The sequence below is a fragment of the Pezoporus flaviventris genome, unplaced genomic scaffold (genome assembly GCF_033815535.1).
Source record: "Pezoporus flaviventris isolate CSIRO_AGI_PZ_B2104156 unplaced genomic scaffold, CSIRO_AGI_Pfla_v1 ptg000176l, whole genome shotgun sequence".
In the NCBI taxonomy this organism is placed as follows: domain Eukaryota; kingdom Metazoa; phylum Chordata; class Aves; order Psittaciformes; family Psittacidae; genus Pezoporus; species Pezoporus flaviventris.
The window spans coordinates 1,599,086-1,625,228 of record NW_026892724.1 but is presented as its reverse complement, the minus strand read 5'-3'; the positions used below and the strand labels follow the sequence as shown (position 1 = coordinate 1,625,228).

Genomic DNA, 26,143 nt, shown 5'->3' with positions numbered 1-26,143 from the left:
GAATGGCTCCGGGCACTGGCCCACCGCTGGACCCGGGGGCTGTGGGGAGCAAAGAGCAGGTTTGAGTCACTTTGCCTCCACTCCAATGACTTGGTGCTGCCATGCCCTTTCCCAGTGGATCTTTTCCTTCCCATCACACACAGCGGATCTGCCCCAAAGGCAGGGACAGAGCCCGCGCTGTGGCCTCACCGTCCTCCATCAGCTCTCCTGGCACTGCCCCCCTGGCACCACAACAGCAGCTCTGGCGGTGGCTCCCTGCTGTCCTCCCACAACATTTAGGTCTTGAGGGAGGCTTGGCCAGCTCCGAGTCCTCCCTGGAGCAGCACCAGTGGTGCCCAATCTGCCCAGACCCCAGTGTTGGGATTCAGCTGCTGAGCCTGGGCGATGCCTCCATCTCAGCACCCTCTGCACGCTGCTCACCGCAGCTCTGTGCCGGCTGCGGCAGGGCGAGTGGTGCCGGATCCGTGTGCAGGAGCTGATCTCAGGGGGAAAGGGTGATCCCTGCAGGGGCAGGGAGAGCTTCCAGGGATGGATCCTGGTCCTTTGGGTGCAGCCTGGTTCACTTCACCTCCTGCCTCAGTTTCCCCAGCTGAGAGCTGTCAGTGACTTTCCCACCTTGGGGCCCAGCACGGGCACAGGGTGCCGTGGGGATGCTGCTGTGGGAGACAGCACAGGGCGAGCACCACGACTGAGTGCCAGGAGCTGGGCTCATCCTGCACCCATGGAGATGCTGGATCCGACTCAGAGCTCCCAGGGCAGCCCAGGCAAAGAGGCTTGGGGCAGATCCTGCAAGGGGGAGGCAAGGTCACCCTGTGGGGCTGGAGGAGGAGGAAGAGGGGCTCAGCGCTGGCCTGTGCCCAGCCAGGGCAGAGTTGGAAGGGGGAGCCCGAAGGTGCCGTCCATGCCACAGGGACCTTGGAAGCCGGAGCCTGCCCTCAGGCCACAGGCGCCGGCGGCTCTGGCTTATCTGGGTGCTGGGTCCTGCCCAGCCCTGAGGCAAGGAGGGACGAGGAGATCCCCGTTCCTACCATAGCTGCTCCCAAGGGAGACGCCGGCCCAGCCAGGGGAGCAGAGTGGGGATGGGGGGGGTTCTGCTCCCACACTTTCACTCCTTTGGCTTTATCTTCATTCACCCATGGGCCAGGCTTTAAACACGCCCCACACAGCACCATGCGCCGAGGCTGGGCTGGCTTCCCTGCAGGCTTTCCCATTGTATTGAATCCGGATGCCCACACAGGGGCGGGAGCTGCCTCTCGTGGCTCACCGTGGCCGGACACTGCAGGTGCAGGTGATGCTCCCGGGATGCTGTGTTGGAGCCATCCCTTCCCAGCACAGGCAGGAGCAACCACTGCTGTTTAATCCCTGTCTCCAAGAGAAACCGGCTCCTTGCACCTGAGCAAGGACACATTTGCCTTTTCCAGGGACATCTGTGGCCCAGGCACCCTTGTAGAAGCCCCGTTTTGAAGGCAGCGAGCGCAGGGCTGATTGAAACCATCACAGCAGTCAATCCCCACGTCCCAACGATCGCTTGCAGGGTCACTGCTGCCCGAGCGCCCGTGGACACTGCTCATCGCTGGGATTTTCCATATCCTGGGGCAAGCAACAACAGTTCCAGCTCTGGATCCAGGGCCCACGGGAGGGATGTGGAGCAAGAGGCTCCTGCTCAGGGATGCAGCGGGGTGGGAAGCAGCACCCATGGGGCTCAGAGGACCTTGTCCCGGCTGCCTGCAAGTGATGGAGGTGTTAATGAGTAATGAGAGAGCTGCCATCAGTGCCGCTGCCCAGCGAGGGGCAGGGAATGGGGCAGAGGACGAGCGAGAGCCCTCCCCGGCTGCACCGTGCTGCTGCTGCCCCAGTGCAAAGGGTAGGAGCTGAAGCGTGCAATGCCACAGCCGGTGGCTGAGGCGTTCTGGCACCCTTAGGTGATGTTTGGGATGTGACCTCCCAGGGATCAGGCACGGGGGGCTCTTGGGGCAGCCCCCACCTCTCTGCCTTGGTAGGATGTGAAAAAGGATCTTTTTCTGGAAGCTGATGACTTGGAGGTCGGTCAGAGCCAGCGGTGGGAAGTCAACACAACCACCTCGTTAGGGATCAGCTTTTCCCCAGTGCAGTTCACCTCATACCCAGCCCACACTCTGGGAAGGAGCCATTCCCCTGGGATCATGGGGGGACAAGAGGGTGCTAGGAAATTGCTTCCCAACTGTTTCAGCACTCACTGAGGTCTCCAGTCGTTATTCGAGGGGATGAAGGAGGGGAACGGGAAGCAAAGACACAAAAGAGTGGTGAGCCCCAGCCCCTTGCAGGCATCACCCCAGGTTGGGTGCTGCGTCCCCATCCCTGATCACAGCACCACTAAGCAGCAGCAGCACTCAGGTTTGCACAGCCCCTGAATCCCACGGGAGACGGAAAGGCTGGGAAGCTGGTGGGATGGACAGGCTGCTCGCTTTATAAACTCTTCCAGTCATTTCCAACGGTTGGCATCCTCCTCTGGGCCCGCGGCCAGGCCCTCGCGAGCCTCCGGGAAGGATGCGGCTTGAACACAGCGATGCAGCTTTCCACATCAGGAAACACATCCAGGGACCCAAACGTGGCTGAGCTGGGAGCACGGAAATGCAGCAGGATCCACTTGTTTCCTTGCCAGCCCCATGTCCCCGTGTCCTGCCGCCAGCCTGCTCACTGCCGGGATGCGTTGCCACTCCAGCCCAGTGCATCCTGTATTCCTCTTGCAGCTGGATCACAGAATCATGGAATCACAGAATGGTTTGGGTTCAAAGGACCTTAAGATCATCCAGTTCCAAGCCCCTGCCATAGGCAGGGACGCCTCACATGTCATCATCCCTTTGCAGCACTGGAGCAGCGTGGCATGGGGTGTTTCATGCGGCCCCAGGTACCACCCAGATCGGGTGCTCTTTGGGAACAGTGTTCTCCTGGGCGCTGCCATTGGTAAAGGTCACCCTTGGGCCTGTCAGGTAAGGGATGGTGGTGGCTGTGGGGACCTCAGTACAAGGGCAGGACATGGCCACCAGCTCCAGGTCCTCTCCTGAGGATGGGGATGGACACAGCCATGGTACTGCGGGACCCCGGGACCCACAGGCCACGGCTCCAGGGATGACGATGCTGTGGTTCCTTGCTCCAGTCCCGCACTCACTGCTTTGCTCCGGTTCTCCCCGCTGATGCTCAGGATCGGAGGGACGGGAATTGGGTATCCCAAAGGGTGGGAGCAGCCCCCGGTTGCCCCCGCACGGTCCCTCGGGGGGGGGGTGTGGGGGTGTGGGGTGTGCGCACACCGAGGTGGGGTTCACCCGGTGCCGGTGCCCTGGGTCCCTGCGCGCGTCCCCCGCCACCGGGGCCACCTGCGGGAGGGGAGGGGGGGGGGGGGGGGGGGGGGCCGGGCCCCGGTGCGGGCGGAGCTTCCCGCACCGCCCCGCCCCGCAGAAACTTTCCTTCTGCGCCGGGCGCTCGGCGGGAGCCCGGAGCGGGGCCGGGGCTGCAGCGGGAGCCGGGCGGGCCCGGCCCTATGGGCAGCGGCTGCCGGCGGTGCGGGGCGGTGCGGGGCGCTGCCCGCCGCGGCCATGTCCGCCGGGGCTGCACCTGCGGAGGGCGGAGAGCGGGACCCGGAGCGCGGCGGCGGAGCAGCGGCAGCGGCGGAGGCTGCCCCGCAGCGGCGGAAGGCCCGGACGGGCTCCCTGCGCCGGGCACTGAGCTGGCTCCGCGGGCGGCGGAGGAGGAGGAAGAGCGGCGGCTCCCCGGGGGCGGCGGACGGGAGAGGTGAGGGGCGAGGAGGGGACGTGGTGGTGGTGGTGGTGGTGGTGGGCACGGAGGGGCCATGGTGGTGACCATGGTGGTGGGTAAGGAGGCGGCGTGGTGGGGTCCAAGGAGGTGGTTGAGGAGGAGTCGGGTTGGGGACCATGAAAGGGTTGGGGTGAAGGCATTGGGGTAGGTGAGGAGGGTCAGGGCAGGGACGTGGATGGGGGTGGCCAAGGAGTGGCCACAGAAGTGTCCACGGAGGGGTCAGAGTGGGCCCATGGAAGTGGGCAAGAAGGTTTTGGGGTGGGGGCCGTGGAGGTGGTCAAGGAGGTGTCGGGGAGGGGGTTGAGGAGTGGCCCAAGGGGAGTCACGGTGGTGGCCATGGAGGTGGCCAAGGAGAGCTCAAGGTGGCCGTCGAGGTGAGCAAGGAGAGGATGCAGTAGAAGCCAAGGGGTGGTGACCAAAGGGAGGTCTCAGTGGTGGCTGAGAAGGGGTGGAGGTTCTGGCCATGGAGGTGGCCGAAGGGAGAGCACAGTGGTGGCTGAAGGGGAGTCGAGGTGGTGACCAAAGCGTGGTCACGGTGGTGTCCAAGGAGGGTCAGTGGTGCTGGCTGTGATGGAGGCGCTGGCCGTGGTGGCAGCAGAAGTGTCTGAACCGGGGGTGGTGGCCATGGGGGCTCTGTGGCCACGGTGGCTGCAGCAGCAGCAGCAGTAGCAGGCGGGATCCAGCATTCCCTGGTGCAATCTCGCCCCGGCCCCGAGGGCTGGTGCCGGTTCACTGGGTAGGTTCTCTCCCCGCTGAGTCAGAAGGTCACTGGGGCTGAGGGAAACCTGGAGGGACGCCAGACGCTGCCTCCTCCTCCTCCTCCTCCTGGGAAGGGTGTTTGCGTGCTCCAGGTGTGGCCCTTCCTGCCCTAGATATGGCCTCACCCCAGCCAGTCTGTGGGGTGCTGCTCCATAGCCCAGCCGCATCCCTGCTGCCTTGACCAGCGCAAGGTGCTGTGGGTGGCCTTTCCTCTTTGCTCCCCCGGGGCTGTGTTCCAGGGATCTATGGGCTCAGCCCGTGACATGGGGCCTTCAGTGGTGGCTGGGTGCTGGCGTGCCTGGTCATGCTCTTCTCCTTGGTGCTTGCTGTGCAGTCGTCGGTGTCCTGGCGAGGTGGAGGTGTCACCCCGTGCACGGGAGCGGTGCTCAGCCTGTCCCCTCCCTGTGCCATCGGGGTGCCTCCACTGCCCTCCCCGCAGGGACATCACCGCGGTCATGCCAGGGGAGAGGCTGCTCCTGCGGCACCCAAAGGCCGCCGTTGCCTGGGACTTTCTGCCTCACTTTGCCCCAGGGGGTGAATTCCCAGGCACCCAGGGCCGCACGCAGGCACGTTCACTGCTTGGAAAAGCACCCGGAGCTCTGCGATAGGAAAGGAGTGGCTGTGGAGACGCGGAAGGCTCTTGGGAAGAGGCTGAGCTCTCTGCTTGAGCCGCTCCATCGGATGCTGCCGGTGCCGCCTCCTGGCCCATCACGCATGGACGCCGCTGCCACGGCCCAGCGCTGAAACCTGAGCAGTAAAAGAGATGTGCTGGAGCATGTGATGTTCCTCTTGCGGCGCAGAAACGCCTCCAGCAGCGCTGCCAGCCTTTTCCTTTCCCTTTTTTCCTCCCCCATAAAGCCATAACATCACCAGCTGAAATGCGGAGTCACTGCTCGGGGACCTCCAGCCTGCTCGCCACAACATCCCTCACATGGAACCATAGAATGGTTTGAGTTGGAAAGGACCTTAAGATCGTCCAGTTCCAACCCCCTGCCATAGGGAGAGATGCCTCACGTTAGACCGTGTCGCTCAAGGCTCTGTCCAGCCTGGCCCTGAACACTGCCAGGGATGGGGCATCACCAGCACAGCCTGCTCAATTGGATCCCTGCATCCGGGAGGGCTGCCCCATCACCTGCCCGTGGTCCAGGCTGGTGATGCAGGGGCTGTGCAGTGCCATGGCCCAGCCCAGGGCTGCCGGACCCTTCCCTTCCCTCCAGACTGTGCTTTTGGCTGTGCTGGCATCAGCTTGCTCCATGGTGCAGGGTGGGGAAGCAGCTTGGATGTGCCCTGCCCCAGATGGGAATTGTTCCAAATATCAGCTGGGAGCTGTGGAATGGCAGAGCTTCAGCAGGTCCCCGTGGCTCCGGGTGCCTTCCCCCTGGGTGTGCACAGTGCTGGGGGTGCTTTGGATCAGGCCATGGCCCATCAGCTCCTCATCACTCTGCTGTTCCTGCAGGTGGCTTTGGTTGTGGAGTGGGGACAGGACACATCTGACCATGCCTGTTACATCCTGGTTGTGGGAAGGGACTGCACAGGATGCTCAGGATGGGGAGGGAAGGAGAGAAGCTGTCCTAGGGAGACATAGGTTAGGAGCAGGTCTCAGCCTGGGCATCTGCTCGTTCATGACCTGGGTGTTGGTGAGGTTGGAATTGCTCAGCACTGAAACCGTGGGAGCAGGAGGATGAAAGCGTTTCCACTTTGGATGAATCCCATGGGTCCATCTAATCGGAGATCCTATCTCTGGCTGCTCAAACAGCTGAGCTGTGTAGAGGAAAGGCACAGCACAGTAATCCTGCTTGTGGGCAGTTCCAGGCTCCCTCTCCCGTAGGGAACAGCAGCAGCTTTGGGGCTGGAAGCTGAGTCCTCTCCCATTTCCCAGCTGGATGCTCTGCCTTGTTTGTGCAAACGGGCCCCATTGGCTCAGCATCCCCCTTTCAGGCCAGTGAAACTCTGCTGCAGGGTAATTGCTGCTGTGAACTGCAGGGCTGCATCCTGGAGCATGCAGCAGCTGCCAGGGTGCCACCAGTGCCGGGCTGTTTCACCTGTACACAGCCCAGCACCCAATGACCCCATCCATCCCCGTGGTATCCCAGCACCTCGCCATTCCCCTCTGTTTATTTCCACAATAACCTTTGGAGGCAGAGGAGCCGTTAACCCCTGGGATGGGGACCGAGGCGGGGATTGCAGCTGGGCTGTGCCAAGGGTCCAATGCGGAGCAAGGAATTGGGGTGCTTGGGCCCCGCTTTGCTCCTGGGTTTTCCTTGCTGGGAGCCAGGAAGCTGAAAGCTTTTCCTTCTCCTCTGTGGTGAAGGCAGCCTCTTAACCCCGGTGGCACCGCCACCGCGAGCCTGCTCCTGAGTCCTGCCACCTGCCCCTGGGTTTAGGCTGGATTTGGCTGCTGCTTTATCCCGGTTTCGCAACAGTCTCAATTCACAGAACATTCCTCGTAACCCCCTGATGAAGTGAAGGAATTGATGTTCCAGAAGGATTAAATTAGGGTTGGAGCCTTTTCTTTCCCTTTCTGATGCCAGATTCGTCCAGCAGCAAGAGATTTCCTGACTGCCATGGACACACACATACCGTGGGGTTAAAAATAAAGCTCTCCATGGGCCCAGCTGCTTTATAACATCAGCAAGTGCTCGTACACGGCACGAGGTAGCTTTGCTGTGTGTGTGGTGGGGTGGCAGTGGCTGGGCTGGTGGCGCTGGGCTCAATGCTGTGCGGTGCTGGAGGCAGTGTGGGGGCCGTCCCTGTGTGTTGGTCTGATAAGAAGAGATGTGAAATCTCACCGGGCACTCGGTTTCCTCCATCCCCTGCTGCTGCGTGGTGCTTGCTTTGGTGCAAACGTGGGCTGTGTGGTTCAGTCCTGGGCTGTGTGGTTCAGTCCTGGGCTGTGTGGTTCAGTCCTGGGCTGTGTGGTTCAGTCCCGAGCCCTGCTGCTCCCGCTCCCAGCGTCATTCCCATGCGTGTGTGGGAATGGATCTGTTAACGTGCACAAGGCAAAGAGTGACGCTTCAGAAGATGTGAGCAGCAGGAATGCCCTGCCTGGCCTGGCCGTGGCGAGCGGCCCTGCTGTGAACAAAGAGAGGTGTGTCTGCAACCACAGCTATTCCACCTGGAGACAACTGGAAGAATTACCCTTGCGAATAACGTTCCATAAGATCCGATAAAACTATTTCGCCGGAGTCATATTTCCCTTTAGGAGGAAGCTCTTCTTTCATAAGACAATATCATCATTGACTTGCGCTCCGGCAGCGATGGAACATAAGCTGCTGGAAGGTGAAGAGCTGGGCAAGCACGAAGTGAAAAAGCATTTCCCTGCCAAGCAGGAGCCGGAGCCCTGGGCTGGTCCCCATGGCTGCTGCTGTGCAGGGATTCAAAGCGCCTCATCCAGAGCAGGGAGCCGAGCTCCTGCAGGCTGGAGCCGGGGCTGTCATCGACCCACGCTCCGGCTGGAGCAGGAAATCGTCTGAAACCCTCCTGGTTATGTATTTCTGTTAATGATTGGGGATCTCAAGTGGGGTTTTTCTGTTACCTTTGCCTCGCTGAGCTTTACTTCCCCTTGAAGGGAGCAAGGGCTGAATTCCTTTCTCATTCAGGCATCTCAGCTCCTGCTCTGTGTTTGCTTGGCGACGGCGTCAGGGTTAGGAAACACTGGGAATGATGGAGAAAACACCAGGAGGGAAGGAATCGTTCCCCTGGGCCGGCACAGAGGGGTCCGTGCCAGCCTGGTGTGGGCTGGCCTGAGGGAGGGAGCGTGTGACTGTGGGACATCAGCTGTGCCTGTGGCAGTCACGCTGGGATGATGATGATGAGATCTGTATCTATCTCGTGAGCAGTTTCACCCCTGCTCCGTGCTGTTATCAGAGTGCTCTCAGTGAATACAGCTGGAGGGTTCTGGAGAAGGGACTGTGCCTGGAGGCAGCATCCCTTGCCCCCACTTCCCACCAGGCATTCCACAACTGGGGGTTGTAGCGTGTCTGCTGTGCTGGGAATCGCATGCCGGGGAAGCTGCAGATGCTTCCCTTCCCCTGCCAGGTTTTCCCAGTGGATTTCTGGGCGCTGTGGTTTAACCCCAGCTCTGGGAGGAGGGATGAGAGCAGCCAGGGGCAGTGCAGCCTATCCATGGGTTTCTGAGGGGTTTGTGTCCCCAGGCAGTGATGCCGGTCTGTGGGGATGCTGGAGCTGCTTCCAGCCACCAGGACTGAGCCACGGGCCCCAGGGGGGGGGAGCAGGAGCCAGGTTTCCACGTGTCTCTGAGCTACCCCATTGGAATTGTTCCAGCTCAGAGGAGCCACTCGGGTATTTATGGCACACGTGGGCTTTGCTGGGCTCTTGGGGCTCAGCTCCTGCCTGGAGCCCCCTCGGTGCATCCGAGGCTGCGGCTGGGGGCGGTGAAGCTCTGGTGCCGGTGCTGCCAGCATTCCCGAGGCAGGTGCTGGAGCGGTGGGCGTCTGTTTTGGGAAGTGTCTCGCTGTATCTGGGGCAGTCGCAGGCTCCAGCCTCTCCTTTCCTCGCAGAGAGAGAACTTAAAGGGCTCCGCTGGGAAAGTGTGGCTGCAGAGGAGCCTCCTGTGTCACCAGGGAGGGGACTGCATGGCATGGGGGGGCCTCTGCACCCTGCTTCTGAGCTGCTGCAAGGGGATGGATGTCCCAGGGAGGTGCTGGGCAGTGGGAGGAAGCCCTGTTCCAGGCTGGAGGTGCCCTTTGTTGATCTGAATCATCTTCCCCCATCGGTGGGCAGAGACCTCTCATTGCACTTGTGACCATGATCGTGTTTAATCCTGGCTGCCCCAAGACGGAAAAGCTGCCCCTTGAACTGGGTACAGCCAATAATGGGAAACGGGGGATAGTTTTCCACTGAATCCCCCATTCCCTTAACAGCTCCCACTGCAGACAGAGCAGCAATGCCTGGGGACAGGCCCTGTCGGTGGCACAGGGTGGTCTCTGCTGTGCCTTTGGGGCAGCAAGCCAAGCTGGTGGGAAACGGAACCATCAATATTTCCAGTGGGGAGAAGGAGCCTGAATTCTCAGCCCATCGCCTCGGAAGGTCAGCACAAAGCGGCCGCTTGAGCTTTCCGCTTTACTCCTGGTTTTCATGCCCCGGTTTTGTGCCTTTCCCGCAGCGCCCTCCTTCCTCTTTATCCCGGCCTTTGATGAATCACCTCCAGAACAGAAAACATTGCCAGCAGGAGCTGCCCCCTCCCTGGCTGCCCCCTCCCTGCCCTCGCAGCGTTTCGTGTTCTCATTAGGAATCCCGAGGGAAAGCTGGGCTCAGGAGGGAACAGGCTCGTGCCCGTGTTTCGGGCTTGTCCGTGCAGGGCTGGGGCAGCGCTGCCCGTGCTCTGAGCTGCTCTTCCCCTGGCCGCTCACTGCTGGAAAACCCCATTCGGCAGGAGCGGGGTCTGGAGCAGCAGGGTTGGAGGTGCCAGCACCATGAGCTGATCTGGGCGCGGATGTCCATGGGGGTCCCCCAGTTATGTGACTTGTTCCAGTGACCATGGAGAGGGTGGCGGGGGTTAAATTAACATCCACCTTCGGGCATGTGGGTGCTCGCCCGGAGGTTGCGCAGCGGCTTCACCCAGCCCGGGTCTTCAGGCGCCTTGGGAACCCTGTTCTAGCCTTTGCCGTGCTGGGCTTGGCCGGGGTGTCCCCATGGGGCTGGGACACTGCAGACCCAGGAGCGGGGCTGTGGTTTCTGCTGTTGGAGCTGCGCTCAGGGACAGACTCAAATGGTGGCGGCTCGGTGGAGCGTGGCAAACTCCAGGGAGGTGGGAGCGGGGATGGAGGCGGGTGCCGGGTCCGGTTGTGCCGACGTTCGGGGACGTTTGGGGACTGATCTCCCTTCACCCGCTCGCCGTGGCCGTGGCACCCTTGCGGAGGGATGGTGCTGGGAGGGTGCTGTGGGATCCGAGGGATGGATGATTCGGGCAGGCCCCTCCTCTCTGCCTGTGCCATTGGCTCCGGCACCGCCGCCTGCGGGAGCCGAGCTCCGCGAGCAGGAGGGATGGGAGCCGGCGGCTGAGCGCCGCTGCGTGCCGCGGCCGCCCGGGCCACGCCGGGGCCCCGCCATGTAACACCTCGGCCTCCTCCACCGGCTCCGGTGGAGGGCGAGAGCCGCTCATGGGCAACGCGCACCGCAAGAGGAGCCCAGCGGGCGCCAGGGCCGGCTCCTCCTGGCTCTTCGGCCGCGCCGGGAAGCCGGGCGCAGGTAGGAGCCATGGGGAGGGGGCTGCGTGGGGACGGGTCCCGGCCCCGTGCCTTCCACGGGAGCGTTCATTGCCCTCTGGTGTCCGCACCGCGGCGTGGGGCTGCGCTGGAGGCTTCGCTCTCACCCAGCACAGGGTCAGCCCCTCCGGCCCCGGGGATTGAGCCTGGCTGCACGCAGGGGCTGTGTCGGTGTGCGGGGCACCAGCCATGGGCTCGCCTGCGCTGTCAGGACGCGGTCACCCGCTGAGGTTTAGTTCCCAGTTTGGTTTTCCGAGCCGGGACTCGGGGCTGCGGCGTCACCTTCCTCGCCGTGCCTTGGCTCCCCTCGCCGTGCCTGGGGAGCAGTGGGTTTGGGAATGCTTGTAGGGAGCACCGGGATGCTCCCCCCTCCCCGTATCCGTCCTGCACAAGTGCCCCCCTCACTCTGCGTGCATCTGCCTGTCCGTGCGCTGCTGCTTTATGCTCCTGCTCAATGGATGCAGCTGAAAAGCCCAGGAGGAGACACGGGGCAGGGAAAAATCTTGTCTGTGAGGAATAGGGGTGGGGGAAAGGGTCCTGCACCGGTCTAGACCCACATATGGAATCACCAGCCCTGCAGGGTGTCTGGTCCTGGTGATCTTCCTCCATGGTTCCTCCTCTGGAGCAGAGCAGTGCAGGCAGCAAAGGTCTCTTGCAGAAACCTCATCCCCATCCCACGGTGGCTGATTTCCCTGCCGATGTTGTTAAATTGTCCCCACACCCCAGCCTGGCCTGAATCAAGGAAGGGACTTGATGGGCACAGGAGCAGAGTCTGGGGTCGGTGGGAGTGGGATTAGTGAGGCCGAGAGGGGATGGTTTTCTCTGCCAGCCCTGTGTGACCCCCGGCCCCGCCATCCCTCCTGTTTTCCTCGGTCTTTACAGCCCAGGTGAGCTGACCTGAGCCGTCCTCAGGGAAAACAGGGTTGGAGCCAACCCCCCACAGGCTTGGGGGGGCCGGGATGGGGAGAACCTGGAGGGGCTCAGGCTCGTAAGCACCCACTCGGTGCCTGGGGAAACTGAGGCACGAGTCCCCAGCGGCTTGTAGCTGTGCAAGGACGGCATCTCCTTCACCGCAGGCTCCTCACTGTCCACCTCACCTCCACCAAAGTCATCCTCTGGCTGTGGTCTCCGTGCAGGAAGGGCTTGGTGCCATCACGTTATAGCTGGGTTCCTGCTCTTCCCTGGCTCTGCCCTGACCTGCAGCGATGCAGGCGATGGGGTGAGCCGCCTCCCTGGGCGAGGTGGCTTGTGAGCATCCCTGGTGCAGCTCTTCCCTTGTGCTGTACCTGTCCAGATCTCTCCGTTCCCCACCAGGCTTGGGTGTCCCTTTGCCAGTCCCTGAACTGGGACTGTGGGGCTGCCACTGCTGCCCTTCTCCAGGGCTGGCCGGGAGATGCCCAGGGAAAGGATGCCCTGTGTCATATGGGACCGTGCCATAGAGCCGGGGGACAGACCCTGCAAGGCAAAGGCCATGGGGTGGAAGGTCCTGAGAAAACATGGGTCGAGTTGTGTTTGTTCTCTGCAGCAGCTCCATGGCAACCGTGCAGTGGCCACAAAGCCAAAGAATTTGCATTGTGTCGGTTCAGCATTTCGGAGGGCGCAGCGGGATCACCGGCTGGGGGCAGGGTGCCCAGCACCCAACCACGGGACCCTGCTGTTGCTCTCATCTCGCCCCTGCCCTGCCCACAGACCATGGGTGCTGCTGGAGTTTGGGTCAGAAGCTAATTGCAGCTGGTGGGCAACTGGGCCAGCATCCCCCAGTTCTCATCTCTGCATCCCTGGTTGCTTTGGGAGCACTGGTTCGGTCCCATCGTGCCCATTGCTGGCAGGTCAGGCCTGGGCAGGCACCAGCAGCTGCCTTTGTGCCTTCACCATGTGCAGGGTGGTGTTGGGCATGTTTTGATGCTGAAGGATCACAGCAGCGGTCCCAGGGACAGGGTTGGCCAGGCAAGAGCATGGCTGAGGGCTGCCGGGGTGGCTCTACCTGCTGCAGGCAGCTGCCTGCAACCTGTGCCCTGCCTGGGTGTCCCCACTGTGCTTCATCAGTGCCAAACCCACATCCCTGTGCCGGAGCAGAGCCCGGCTTGCTCTGGGGTGCATCCCCTGCTTCTCCTTCCCTGGGATCATCCACAGCAGGAGCTGCTGGGGAAGGTCCTTGAGCACCAGGGAGAGCAAAGCCTCTTATCACCTCCTTATCGGGATGGCCCCGCCGGGCCCGGCTGAGTCAGGGTGAAAGAACGTGGCACCCAACCAGGCTGCGCCCGCCGAGTCCATGGGGATGTGGCTGCTGCCGACATGTCCCGATGGATGGGTGCCGGGGCAGGCTGCAGGCACACGCAGTGCGGGTCAAGGGGTGACCCATGGCCATGAGGCTCCCAGCAGCAGCTCCAGGGTGGGCTGAGCGGCTCTGGGCGTCTTCCAGCTTCGCGGCCGCTCTTTGTGCCAGACCCATGCTGGGCCGGCTCCGTAAACAGCCCCGGAGCAGATAAGGGCAGGGGCCCGCCCGGCATGGGATGAGCCGGGATTTACACAGGCGGTTCTCCAGCACGCCGGTGGCCAAGCCCTTCCCGGTGCCCCTTCCCGGTCCTGGAGCACGGGAGGAGGTGAGGATGCCAGAGAGGGGCTGTACATCAGGGACTGTAGCGATAGGACAAGGGGTGATGGGTTCAAACTGAAACAGGGGAAGTTCAGGTTGGAGATAAGGAAGTTCTTCCCTGTGAGGGTGCTGAGGCGCTGGCACAGGGTGCCCAGAGAAGCTGTGGCTGCCCCATCCCTGGCAGTGTTCAAGGCCAGGTTGGACACAGGGCTTGGAGCAAGCTGCTCTAGTGGAAGGTGTCCCTGCCCGTGGCAGGGGTTGGAACTGGATGAGCTTTAAGGTCTCTTCCAACCCAAACCACTCTGATTCCATGATCCATGGATGTCCCAGGCAGGAAGCTGCCTCCAGCGCTCGGCTCTGACATGCCATGCCGTGCCCACTTGGCAGGCGCCCCGTCACCAAGAGGCAGGGATGGGACCTGCTGTTGTGCTGTTGGTTATCCCCCTCCTCCAGTTTGGTGGCAGTTCCAGCCCCATCTGAGAGCCTCTGTCCCATCTCCTCCCCTGATCCCACATCAGCATGTCCATCTCAATCCCTGGTGGAAGACGGCTGGCTCCTCACTGCTTCCTACCAGCGCTGCTGAGCCAGATACCTGTAGGCAGGAGTGGGGTTGGGAGCTGCTCGCAGGACGGTGGATCCCTGCATGGAAAAACCTGCAAGGTCTTGTCCCTAATCCGTCTCTTGGATTTGCTCCTGCGTGGAGCCAAGTACCTGCTGCGACAGGCACGCTTACAGAGCACCCGGGTACCGGCAAACACGCCAGGCATGATGGCACGCGCCGTGGGGATGCGGCAGGGAGCCGCCTGCATGGGAGGTGGAGGAGAGGACACGGAGGGAAAGGGAAGCTGTGATAAAGCCGTGGACTTTGGAAGGAGGAGGAGGTGCCAGGTGTGTGTCCCCATCCCTGCGTGCCGCCGGCGCTGCCATCCTGGCCCTGTGTTGCTTCCGAGGCTCTGCCCGCCGCCCTCTCCCACCCTGCGCTCCCCACCTGGGCCCATCCCGCCTGGATCCGGCTCCTGGCCGGGGAAGGCTGTTATTTACCTTCAAACCTGTTTGGTGGCTTCTCCGGGGAGGGGACGAGCGTGGGGTGGGGATGTGGTTGGACTTGGACAGAGGCTCCTCTGGGCTGGAACAGGGGCTGGGATGAGGCGCAATCCGGCGTCGTGGTGGTCCTGCCTCCCTGCCCGGGGCTGGGACCCCGCCATGGGCTGCTGCCAGACCCTCGCCCTGGCTCCATGCTAACTCACGGAGCAGGAGACGCTGCGTGTCACCGCATGTGCTGCCTGTGGGGCATGTGCAGGGCAGCAGCGAGGTCAGGGCCGAGTTGCACAACCCCTGTGTCCTGCCCGGACAGCAGCCGTGGCTGGGCAATGGTTCTCCTCTGAGCCTTCATCCTTCGCCATGGCCCGCTGGCTCACCGGGGTGATGCTTTCTGCACCGGGGCTTAGAGGAAGAAAACTGCCCCAAGTTTGTTTTCCTATTTGAAATGAGTTTGACTTCAGCCTCTGCGTGGGATCGGGTTGGAGCATCGAGCCAGCAGCACGCACCGGGTTGGGTTTATTTGCTTTGTGGAGCTGTTTTCTTGGCTGAAGCAGCAGCCCCCATGCGAGGCCAAAGGCAAGGAGCAGCCCCCGGGCTCGCAGTGGGGGCTGCGTGGCCACAGCCATGATAAACATTAATGTGCTCTTATCCTGCCTGCAGAGAGCACGGTCCCGCGGCGTGTCCCGGGGCACGGATCCTATGCAGAGGGAACAAAGGTGGCCAGGGTGGTTGTCACAGCCCCTCAGCAGCTGAAGGTTGGGGCACAGAGCAGGGCAGGGCAGCCCAAGCGGGTGCCAGGTCCCACCTGGGATCATGGGGCTGCCTGAGCACAGCTGATGGGCCCAGGGAAAGAGGGGCACGCTTGGGCTCATAAAGAGCTGTCATCACTCTTGATATTCCAGGGAGATATCCCTGCAGGGCTGCCTGCACCATCACTGGCTGTAAGGGGAGGGGAAGAGGGGCTGGTGCTGGAGCAGAAGGGCTGAATGTTGGAACAGGGGGGCTGGATGCTGGCACAGAGCAGCAGGGCCCCCATGCTGATTGCTGTCTCTTGGGGCTGGAAGCTCATGATGCACCCCATTAGTGTTACCTATGGCATCTGCAGGCAACCAGCGCTTTGCTCCCTTTCAGGATGGGGAGCAGAGCAGTCCCCAAGCCTGGTGCACGCCTGGGAGCAGCGTGGTGGGAAGGAGCCCCAGAGTGGTGGGAGAGCATCAACCCCATGAGGCAGGGGGTGTTCTTGCTGCCTTCCCACTGCTCTCTGCAGCACGGGAGGCAAGGTCTGCATCCCACCGAGCAGGGCACAGCAGGCAGGGTCCTTCCCCTTCCTCCCCCTGGGGACCTCACAGCCCCTTTCCCACCCCCCTGCCTGCTCCCACTCCTCCCCATTCCTCCCCGGTGAGTCAGTGGTGGAAGGGGCAGGCCGGGAGCTGCTGCCTGTTCCCTGCCTCCTGCCGCAGGACCCGCCGCTGCGCGGGGAGCAGACAAGTCGAGGCAGTGCCGTGCAGGCAGAGGTGGATGCTTGCAGCTGGGTCTGGCCAAACCTGCTGCTTGCAGGAGGCACAGGCCTGGCGGGGAGGGGGACGGGAGCCAGGATTGTCTCCTCTGGCTCTGCCCAAGTGAAGAGCAGCATCAGGGCTAAGCGAGGTCCGGGAGGGAGCTGGACCAGCACCATACTCTTCTTGCATCGTCCCTGGCCCAGGGCTGTATGGCCCCAGTCGTGTTCCTTTGCGGTCTCAGCTCTGGTCCTCCCCTTGGGCAGCCGTTCCCATTCTCACCCTAATGTGGTGGGTTCCCTGGCATTCCCTGTTCCTTGCTATCAGTTTGCCTTGCTGTGGGGATGCTTTGCTCCCTCTGGACCATTGCTGGCACTGATAGCAGCAGATACCAGCTCTGAGTCAGGGAGAGCATCCTTGAGATGGTGCCCGGCCCTGAGGGACCTCCAGCTGGTTCTCCAGGAGGATCCTGCTGCCGTGTGGGTATGAGACACGTGTGTCAGATCAGTGCTGCTGAGCCTGGAGGGGACGGGGCGATCCAGGGCACGGCACAAGGAATGCACAAGGGACGGGGCACCAGCTCCATCCGGGTGTGTTGCTACCAGCACCGGTGGCTTCCTCAGCCCACCGGGATCCTCAGCCTGTGCCGCAGGATCAGGCCTCTCTCCCTCCTGGCTTTTCCTTCCTTTCCCCATCCCCTTTGCAGCAGGTTTCTCTGTTGACACATGAGGCAAGGAGGATGCGATAGTGAAGGTTGAGGAGCGGAGGGGAAGCGGAGGCTGCTCTTCACGTACCACCATGCTCCAGCCCTCATCATGATGCTCCTCCAATGGCCAGGCTCTGCTCTGGCCCCGGTTGGGTGGTGGCCGTTGTGCCCTGCCCGGATTATCCTTTGGGCATTGCAGAACGATGCCGAGCTCCTCCTGCCCCAAGCCACAGAGGTGGCACACAGGAGAGGGACGCGTCTGTGTCAGCAAGGGACGCTCCTGAGGCCCTCTGGGTCCTTGCAGGTGATGGGGCCCGTACAGGGAGGCAGAACAGGGGCTGTCTGCTGGCACTGGGAATGTCCTTACAGCAGCATCCAACAGCAGACCTGGATCCTGGACCAGGAGCACAGCAGGGACTGTCCCCCTTCACCCATGGGAGGCTCTGTAGGGAGATCCCAGGTTCAGCTCCATCCATGCAGAGGTGGATCCCAGAGGGCTGGAGATGGGAGTGGTGTGTGATGGCTCTTGGCTGTGTTTGCCTGAGGCCCTCACAGGGCTCATGACGGGCAGCCCAGAGAGGAGAGGGCAGCACGTGGCTGCCCGCTTTGTGCATCCTCAGCCCTTTCATTATATCCCTTTTCCACTTGTGCTGTGCAAACGGCTGGGAAGCGGCTGCCTGTGGCTGCCGGCACCTTCTGGGTGAGCCCATCCTGCCCCAGTGCTGGGTTACCCATAGCAGGGGCTGCAGGGCAATGCTTGTGTTTGATGTTAGGGGCATCAGACACAGAAATCCTTGCTAAGCCAGGATCTGCCCAGCCAAGGACACAGAGGTGCCCTTGGCAAGGTTAAACTGTCCTTGGGCTGCGCATTCAATGCTTGGGGTCTGGTGGGACCCTCGTACTCTGCTTTGGGTGATGCTGCTCTGAATGCAACCCAACCTCTGTCTTGCTGCAGCAAACCTGGGCACGGCCCATGGGGAGCTGGTGGGCAGGAGAAGGAGGGTTTGACAGGTTGGCATGGCTGGCACCAGGACCTCCCTGCTGCTGGTTCAACACTGGGAGCTCTTCACCTTCTGGGGCAAAATGCCTGTAGATGGGAGGGATGGAGCTCCCTGAGGGACCTGGGGCTGATGGACAGGGCAGATCCCCTTCTGCTGGGGCACTGGTGCTGCAGGGAGCCTGCCTGCAGCCACCCCGGGAGCACGCAGCACCTCCTGTGTCCTCAGTGCCACGGGCCGTGCCAGCGCCTGGTCACTGGTACTTCTGCCCCTGCCTTCACGTGCCCTGTGCCTACTGGTTAGACTGGTCTAAGAGACCTTGTTCTCCCACCGTGCTGCCAGCTCGTGACCGTGACAGAGCCGTGCTGGTTGCCCTGTCCCTAAGGACCAATGCCCCATGACAGCTCGTGGCCCCCTGCCATGGGCTGAGCCGTGCCAGGGTCGGGGCTCTCCCTGGCAGGGCTGAGGGGCTGCGGTGGGTGCCATGTCCTGGGGTGCCCTGGGGATGAATGAGGAGCAGGAATGCCAGGGGAATGCCAGCACCATTGGCTCTGCTGTGCCATATCCCAAGGGCTGGTGCTCACCGGAGGAGAAGCCTCCCAGCTCTTCCCGCTTGGCTGCACTGTTGTGGAAGCAGGTTTGCAGGGATGCTGTGCCCAGTGGGGAGCAAGTGAGGAGGGTCCTGAGGGGCCCTGAGGGTAAAAGAGGGGGGAGTTGGGGAAATGCTGGCCCTGAGCCCGTGGAACCGAGTGCTGTGGGCTGTGCCGTGCAGGGGAGGGGGCGGGAGCCTGGGGGTGACGGGGAGGCCAGAGGAGGAGCCCCGCTCTCCTCCCGGAGCAGGGTGGGCGCAGCCGGGGTTGTCCCCTCCCCGGGTCGGGCTTCTCCCCGCACCGGGCGGCTGCGCCGGAGCCTCTTTGCCCGCTGAGCATCCTCGTGCCGTGCGGATGAGGCCGGGGAGCGGGAGCGTGGAGCCGCTGGCATCCGCCTCGCTGGCACACGGCTGGGCCAGAGCCGCCCCGGCACAATAGGCAGAGCCCCAGCCCTCCTCCCCGGCCCACCATGGTGGTTTTCATGGGCAGGAACCTCTCCTCGCTTCTGGCTTTCTTCAAGAAGAAGGGTGAGTGAGCGGGAGGGAGGGAGAAGCGCCTTGTCCTTACACAACCCCCGGTCTCCAGGACCCCCTGGTCCTGGCATCCCAGGGGGATGAGCAGGGAAGGTCACCTCAGCCCCAGCATCATCCCCTGGCAAGTTAATGGAGTAAATCACTGCGCTCCACTCGCCGGAAGGCGGCTCCGAGCGTGCGGGGTGTGTGTGTGGGAAAGATGTTGGGCGAGGGGCTGCTGAAATTGGGAGAGAAAAGGGCTGAGGGGAAGAGGAATGTGATGGGGGTGGGTGTGGGGGGGTACCTTGTGTCCCCTCAGGACCCAGCACCAGCACGGGGCTGCCCTGTGCCACCACCTGCGCTCCCAGCCTGGCCGTGCTCCTTGTCCACTCGCCATGCCGGGATGCTGGGGAAGCAGAGGCCGGCATGGCGCGGCACCGAGAGCGCCGGCTCCATTGTTCAGGGCCTGCTCCTTTGTGTGCCAGAGCGCAGCCACCTTAGTGCCTGGCCGGGAGGGGATGAGGGCCACGGGGACGCAAGGGATGGGTGCGTGGTGCTGGGGATGCTGAGCAGCAGGTGCCTGTGTCCCCGGGGTGCTGCCGCCAGCCCCAGCGCTTCCCTGTGCTCGTCCTGCCCCTTCCTCAGCCTGAAATTGAGGGGTTTCCAGGCAGGAAGTCTGAGGCTTCACAGCAGGCAGGGGCAGGCAGGGCTGGGCAATGCCAAGAGCAGCCCCCAGCAAGCACCCGGAGCCTGTCGTGGGCACCCCCGGGTGCTGGTTTGCAGGAAGGGGGCTACGAGATGAGGCATGGGTAGCCCTGTGCCAGCCCTGGTGTGGCATACGGGAGCTTCAGCACCCAAGGGGGCTCAGAGGGAGGATTTGGGTCCTCTGGGGTCTCAGTTTCCCTGGTCTGTGCAGAGCCTGCCTGGGCACAGGGTGAGTCTCTGCTCTTGTCTTGCAAAGCCTGGGGATGATGTAACCCTCCAAAGGGAAGGCCACCGTACTTCCATCCTTGTTTCATCCCCCTGCGCTGCCCCTTCTCTGCTCAGCTGCCCACAGCACCCCCTAAACTCACTGCCACAAAGGTGCTGGGGAGGAGGATGCTGCCGTGCCCCAGCCCTGCTCCAGCCAGTGGGGAGAAATCCCTGTGGAGCCAGCCCGGCTCCGGCGCATTGACCGGTTGGGCTGAGCCTTGGGAGGTGATTTCCCACACGGCGTTTGGGATCTGAGCAGGATAACGTTCCCCCGGGCTGGCTGTCAGCCCCCAGCATGATGGGGCTGCCTCCCATGCTTGGGGTGCGGTGCCTGTGCCTCCCCAGCCGCGCTGACCCCTCTGTGTCTGCAGGCGCTGCCAAGGGCGAGGCGGAGAAGCGGCTCAGCGTGCAGTACACGGCGGGCGAGGGATGTCCCGACAACGTCTTCTTCCCCACCACGCGGCCCCCGCACCTCGAGGAGCTGCACAACCAGGCCCAGCAGGGACTGAAATGTTTGCAGCACCAGGGTAGGTGCCATAGAATCCCAGAATCCCAGCCTGGTTTGGGTTGAAGGGACCTTAAAGCTCCTCCAGCTCCAACCCCTGCCACGGGCAGGGACCCCTTCCACCGGAGCAGCTTGCTCCAAGCCCCTGTGTCCAACCTGGCCTTGAACACTGCCAGGGATGGGGCAGCCACAGCTTCTCTGGGCACCCTGCGCCAGCGCCTCAGCACCCTCACAGGGAGGAATTCCTTCCTTAAAGCCAACCTAATGGATAGCGCTGGGGGTGGCACGGGGACACGGTGGAGGACACAGCACCGGCTCCTGGCTGGCTGGGCCGCATGGGCGGTGCCATGGGGCTGACCAGAGTCCAGTGTGGGGCAGCACTGCCGGAGCTGGGAGCCCTGTCCCTGGCTGGTGGCTCCCGGGGCTCTCCCGCAGGGATTCAGCCCCTGCCTTCCCTCCGCAGAGAAGCAGAAGCAGACCAAAAGTGCCTGGGACCACGGGGACACCAACAGCCTCCAGGTGAGCCCTGATGAGGAGCCGGCTCTGCCCCACGGCGCTCTGCGGTGCCCTGGGGGTGAGGGGACACAGGGTGGCTCCTCTGTCCCCCATGGGTGTGTGTGGGGGCAGATGGGGAACCAGCCCCATCTGCAGGACCATGGCTGGGGGGGCTTGCATGGCACGAAGGGGCCGTGTGTGTCTTCATGTTATCCCAAACCACTTCACCATCCCTGTCCTCAACCTCCACATGTCCTGCCCTGCCTTCTGGGGCTGTGCCCCAGGACCCTCATCCCTCTGTCCCCCCCTCGCACCCCACTGGTGCTGCTGGCAGCCCTGAGGAAGCTGCGGTGATGGGGCAGCGCAATGGGAACCATTATCTGTGTCCATCCCGGTGGCTGGGCCCCTCCCTGGCTGCTGACGAGGAGAAGCTCCCCCTCTCTTGGCTGTGCTGGGCTCTGCTTTGCTGCTTCCCGGGGCTCTGACCCCGTTGCCAGCACCTCCCTGCCCGTGTTTGCTCAAACCCGCTGGCCCTCGGCCCCATTAACCCCTTGGAAGGTGGGAATGGGGAGCTCCGGGGCGGGCAGAGCCCTTGGAGAGCTCAGGGTGGAGGGGCTGGGTGGTGAGTCACCCTGCTGTGTCCCATCCCAACCTCCGCCCGTGCTTTGGAAGGATGGGGGGACACGGAAGGCTCTGCCCATGGCGGGGCTGTGCTCAAGGGGTGCCGCTGCCTGCCTGTCCCTGTCCCCCCACATCGCAGCCCCCCAGCTCTGGGGCACAGAGGATGCCATGGGGCTGTTGTCAGCTTGGTGTGGCTGCGAGGTTCCCAGCTCTCCATGGGGCTGCGGGGCCGTGTGCGGGGTCCCTGGGGCCGGTCCCGGCCCCGCTCCTGGTGGGAGGACTCTGGATGCCGGCGCGGCTGACTCAGCCCTTGGCCCTCGGAGAAGCTTTTGTCTGGGCTGCGGAGTCCGTTTGAGGCAGAGAAGGGGCCTGGCGGGGGTCGGGGCCGCTCCGTCCCCAGCGCCTCAGCCCGCTCCCTGCCCGCAGTCCTGCACATCCTCGGAGGATGACAGCGCGTCCTTGCGGAGCCGGGCGGCCTCCAGCGCCATGGACAGCACCTCCGAGGATGCCCTCTCCATCCGCTCCGAGATGATCCAGCGGAAAGGTACCCGCGTGGGGGGGGCCGGGGAGCTCGGGGGGGGGGCACAAGCCAAGAGGGTGCGATGGGGTCTGGGGTGCATGGCTGGAAAACCGGGCTCTGCTTTGTCGTGGCCGTGAGCCAGAGCAGGGATCTGGGGGCCCTTGAAGAGAGGAGAATAACTGGGGCTGAGTCAGAGCGTTAGGGCTGGGCGAGGGGGACAGACGGACACAGAGACGCTGCCTCCTCCCTGCTGCGGCTCCTCTGTGTGGCTGCTTGGCAGCTGCTGGTGCCTCTCCGGGCTGCTCCGGGTGCTTGAGCATCTCTGGCAATGGAGGGGTGCTGGGGACACTGGGAATGCCCTGGCCTGGACCCTCCTCATGCCTCTCACAGGTTCCACCTTCCGCCCGCATGATTCCTTTCCCAAATCCTCGGAGAGGGCTGGCAAGAAGAGGAAGGAGAGGAGGACGACGGTGCTGGGCATCCCCCAGCATGTCCAGAAGGAGCTGGGTAAGTGTCAAGGGTAAGAGGGGATTTTTAGGGTCTGGTCTCCTTGCCCAGGCTCTGTTTGCCTTGGGTTCACACTGGGTTCATCTCTCCCTGCTCCCAGGTCTCAGGAACAGCCGGGAAGCCAAAGGGTGCACGGAGGCTGATGGGCACGGGGGCAGCCGAGCAGCACAGCCCCTGCTGAACGGGGGGCAGGTCTCCGGCGACGCCGTCCGCATCCCCACCATTGACGGGAAGCTGGAGCCTGTTCCCGGGGGAGCCCGCGTCTGCCTGGGAGCCTTGGAGGAGGCAGACGCGGCGCTGCAGAAGCACATCAACCGCGTTTACTACGACGACACATTGCTGGGGAGGAAGACAGCGGCCAAGCTGTCACCGATGGTGAGGCCGAAGTCTCTGGCCGTGCCGGGCATGACCACCAACGCCAGCCCTCCGGAGCTGCTGAGCCCTGTCATGTCCATCTCGCCCCAAGGCACCTACATGTCCAAGATCATCCCCAACGCCATCCTGCCGCCCATGGTGGACGTGGTGGCCCTGACGCGCAGCAGCGTGCGGACGCTGAGCCGCTGCAGCCTGGTGTCCTCCAGCCCGGCCTCGGTGCGCTCCCTCGCCCGCTTCTCGGAGCGCAGCCGCGAGCACTCCTCCTCCAGCGACAACTGGAGCCACTCGCAGTCCACGGAGACCATCGTGTCCAACAGCTCCACCATCTCCTCCCAGGGGGGCTCCGAGCACCGGCAGCCCGAGGCAGGGCCACGCAGCCAGGCGGATGCTGCCGCTCGCTCCGACACCGACCAAGTCAGCATCTACAGCTCCGCCAGCTTCGCCAGCTCCTGCTCCAAGCCCAACGCCGGCCCCGTGCCCGCAGCCCCCAGGCTCTTGGTGGTGGCGGGGAGCAGTGGCCGGGCATCCCCTGCCTATAGCACAAGCAGCCAGGCGGAGGGCTCGGACACGGGCAGCCTGGCCAGCGAGCGCTCCTCCACCCGCAGCGTGTCCCTCAGGAAGATGAAGAAGCCCCCAGCCCCACCTCGCAGGACCTTCTCGCTGCACCAGGCGGCCGACGGGGAGCCCAAGGTGCTGGGGTTGCCCCCCAAGCCTGACCGGCGGTCGCAGCGGGAGAGCAGCGCGCCCTGGTCCCCGCGCCCCGAACCCTTCAGCCCTGCAGCCGAGGATGAGGTCTTCTCCCCATCGTCGCTGAGCGAGACCAGCAGCCTCCGCTCCGAGAGCCTGGCTGGTGCCAGCTCCCCCGAGGCGTCGCGGGGCAGCCCCGGGGTGACGGTGGTGCTGAGGGAGCCGCAGGCTCAGCCCAAGTGGAGCTGCCCCGATGGCTCTGACCGCACCATGTCCCCCTCCAGCGGCTACTCCAGCCAGAGCGGGACCCCCACGCTGCCCACCAAGGGGCTGGGACCCCCGTCTGTGTCCCCGGGCAGGGCTCAGCCACAGAAACCAGACCGGGTCTGCTCCCTGCAGTCACCTGCGCTCTCCGTGTCCTCATCCCTCACCTCCATCTCCTCCTCAGCCTCGGACCCGGCTCCCCCCGAGGCGCTGCCGTGCCGCTCGGACCGGTTCATCATCCCTCCTCACCCCAAGGTGCCCGCTCCCTTCTCGCCACCACCCACCAAGCCCCAGCAGCCCACGGCCGGCGCTGGCTCTCAGTTGCCCTCACCGGACCCACCGGTGCCCAGCGCTGCCCGCCCGGAGCCCTCAGCCAAGCCCAGCACCAAGTCTCCGCCGCCATCACCGCCGCCTGCCTACCACCCACCTCCGCCACCGGCAAAGAAGGCAGAGGAGCCCCCCCCGGCCAGCAGCGAGGCCCCCACTGACACTGCCTGGCCCCCGCCACCACCGCCGGCTCCTGAGGAGCACGACCTGTCCATGGCAGACTTCCCCCCTCCGGATGAAGCCTGTTTCTGCAGCCTCCCCGACGTGGCGACCGCTGCGGTGTCCGGGCAGAAAGCGGCACCGAGCCTGGAGGCTGCTTCCTCCTCCTCCTCCTCCTCCTCACGCAGCCAGCAGCAAACCCCGACGGCCGCAGCGTCGCAGCCGCCTGCCGTGTCCCCTCCTGAGGCCACGGTGCCACCGCCACCACCTCTCCCCGTGCCCTCAGCTCCGGCTCTGCTGCCCCTTAAGAAGGTGGCCAACGGCCTGCGGGCAGACACCAAGAAGGAGCCGGTGCCGCGGAGCAAGAGCAGCCCCGTGGCCAAGGAGGACGCCAGCCTGCCCATCGTGACGCCCTCGCTGCTGCAGATGGTGCGGCTGCGCTCCGTGAGCGTGGAGCCAACCACCGGCACCGAGGAGCGGCCGGCACCGCAGAAGCCCGTCCGCCGGGCTCTGTCCACGCGGCAGCCCCCTCCTGCCGCAGCCGCGGTGCCTTCGAGCCAGCTCCATCACGCCGTGCACCTCAAGGCTGCTGCTTTGGCCGCCGGGGAGGCCGCGGAGAAGCCGCCGAGCAGCCGAGCGGCGCCGCAGGGACCCGAGGGCCCCGCCGGCGATGGGCAGCTCTCCCCCAGGCACAAGTCGCCAGCCTCCACCGCCAGCTTCATCTTCGCCAAGAGCTCCAAGAAGCTGGTGCTGGAGACGGCCTCGTCCCCCGAGGCGCAGGCTGACCTCAAGAGGAACTTGGTGGCCGAGCTGATGAATTTCTCGGGGCAGCGCTCGGCAGCTCCGGGTGCAGCTCCGCAGGGCCCCGGCAAGGCTCAAGCCCACCGAAAACCTGGCAAGATCCCCCCTCCGGTAGCCAAGAAACCGTCGCTGGGTCCAGGGCCGGCTCCTTCCCCGCTGAGCCCAAAGGCGCTGGGGGCAGAGGCACTGGGATCCCCTGTGCCGGATGGGAAGGCCAAGGGGGTGCCGGCGGATGAGAGCAGGACTAAGAGCGAGCCGGTGGGGACGGCGGCCGCGGGGACGGAGGGCAGGAGCAGCACGGAGCCACCGGCTCAGCACCTCCCAACACAAGGTACGTGGGCCCAGTTCAGCCCCACCATGGGGTGATGCTGCTGTTGAGCTCAGGATGCTGAGCCTGGGCTGCGTTGGGGAGGCACTGGGAAGCACGGGGCCAGGCTCGGGGCAGGGAGCTCAGGGTGGCTGATGGGCTCTTCCCTCCTGCCTTGCAGATGGACGGGGAAAGACAGCCTGAAGGATGGAGCCGCAGGACTGGTGCCCCCGTGGACAGGAATCCAAATCTCTCAGGGACCTGGGCAGGTCAATGGATGAGTGTGGAACTGTCACCTAACTTAATACAGGAAGCAAACAGCCTTAGCCTCCACGGCCTTGATGATATTTATGCAAAAATGGTGTTGGTTTCACTTTCCTAAGTACTACAGCTTTACTTTGCTTTCGTTTTTTTACTGGACTCGAGGCCCGTGCCCGGAGCCAGCACCTCCTTCCCTGCCACTGCCGCTTGGAGCAGAGACAGGAGCACAGGGGCCGAAGATGCTGGAGCCGCTCTGCTCCCGGCCAGCGAGGAACTGAAGCACTTTGGACGAGGGAATGGGAAGGCTTCGGCCACGGCAGTGATTGAGGGACACGGGCAGGAGCAGCAGGATGGGACGGAGGCGCTGGTTGGGAAGGGACCAGGGCCCTGATGGAAAGGCTCTTGGCCAGCACTGATCACTGGCTGCAGGGTGGAGGGGGATCCCCTTCGGGCCCCAGGGTAGAGCCTCGCTTTCTGTTTCTGTAAGCTCGGGTCATGTTTTGATTTCTTTGATTGTAAAAAACACCAAACAACCCAACCAAACCAAACCAAACCAAACCCAACCAACCTGCTGCCGAGCGCCTGCTCAGAGCTCTGTACCTGACTGGTAAAACTGATGAGCGAA

At 63.7% G+C, this 26,143-nt stretch overlaps 1 protein-coding gene across 3 annotated transcripts; it reads left to right on the top strand.

The window, feature by feature from the left end:
• The first annotated feature begins 3,545 nt into the window (after positions 1-3,545).
• Positions 3,546-26,143, top strand: NHSL3 (NHS like 3). 3 transcript variants are annotated; one of them, XM_061480362.1, is made up of 7 exons: positions 3,546-3,768; positions 20,061-20,216; positions 20,658-20,713; positions 21,737-21,854; positions 22,221-22,337; positions 22,438-25,281; positions 25,439-26,143. In XM_061480362.1, the coding sequence occupies exons 1-7, from the start codon at positions 3,573-3,575 to the stop codon at positions 25,459-25,461; spliced, it is 3,510 nt and encodes a 1,169-aa protein (XP_061336346.1). In that variant the 5' UTR covers positions 3,546-3,572; the 3' UTR covers positions 25,462-26,143. The 3 variants fall into 3 exon arrangements, with proteins under 3 accessions (XP_061336346.1, XP_061336348.1, XP_061336349.1); XM_061480364.1 differs by lacking the exon at positions 3,546-3,768 and adding an exon at positions 10,429-10,761; XM_061480365.1 differs by lacking the exon at positions 3,546-3,768 and adding an exon at positions 18,329-18,732.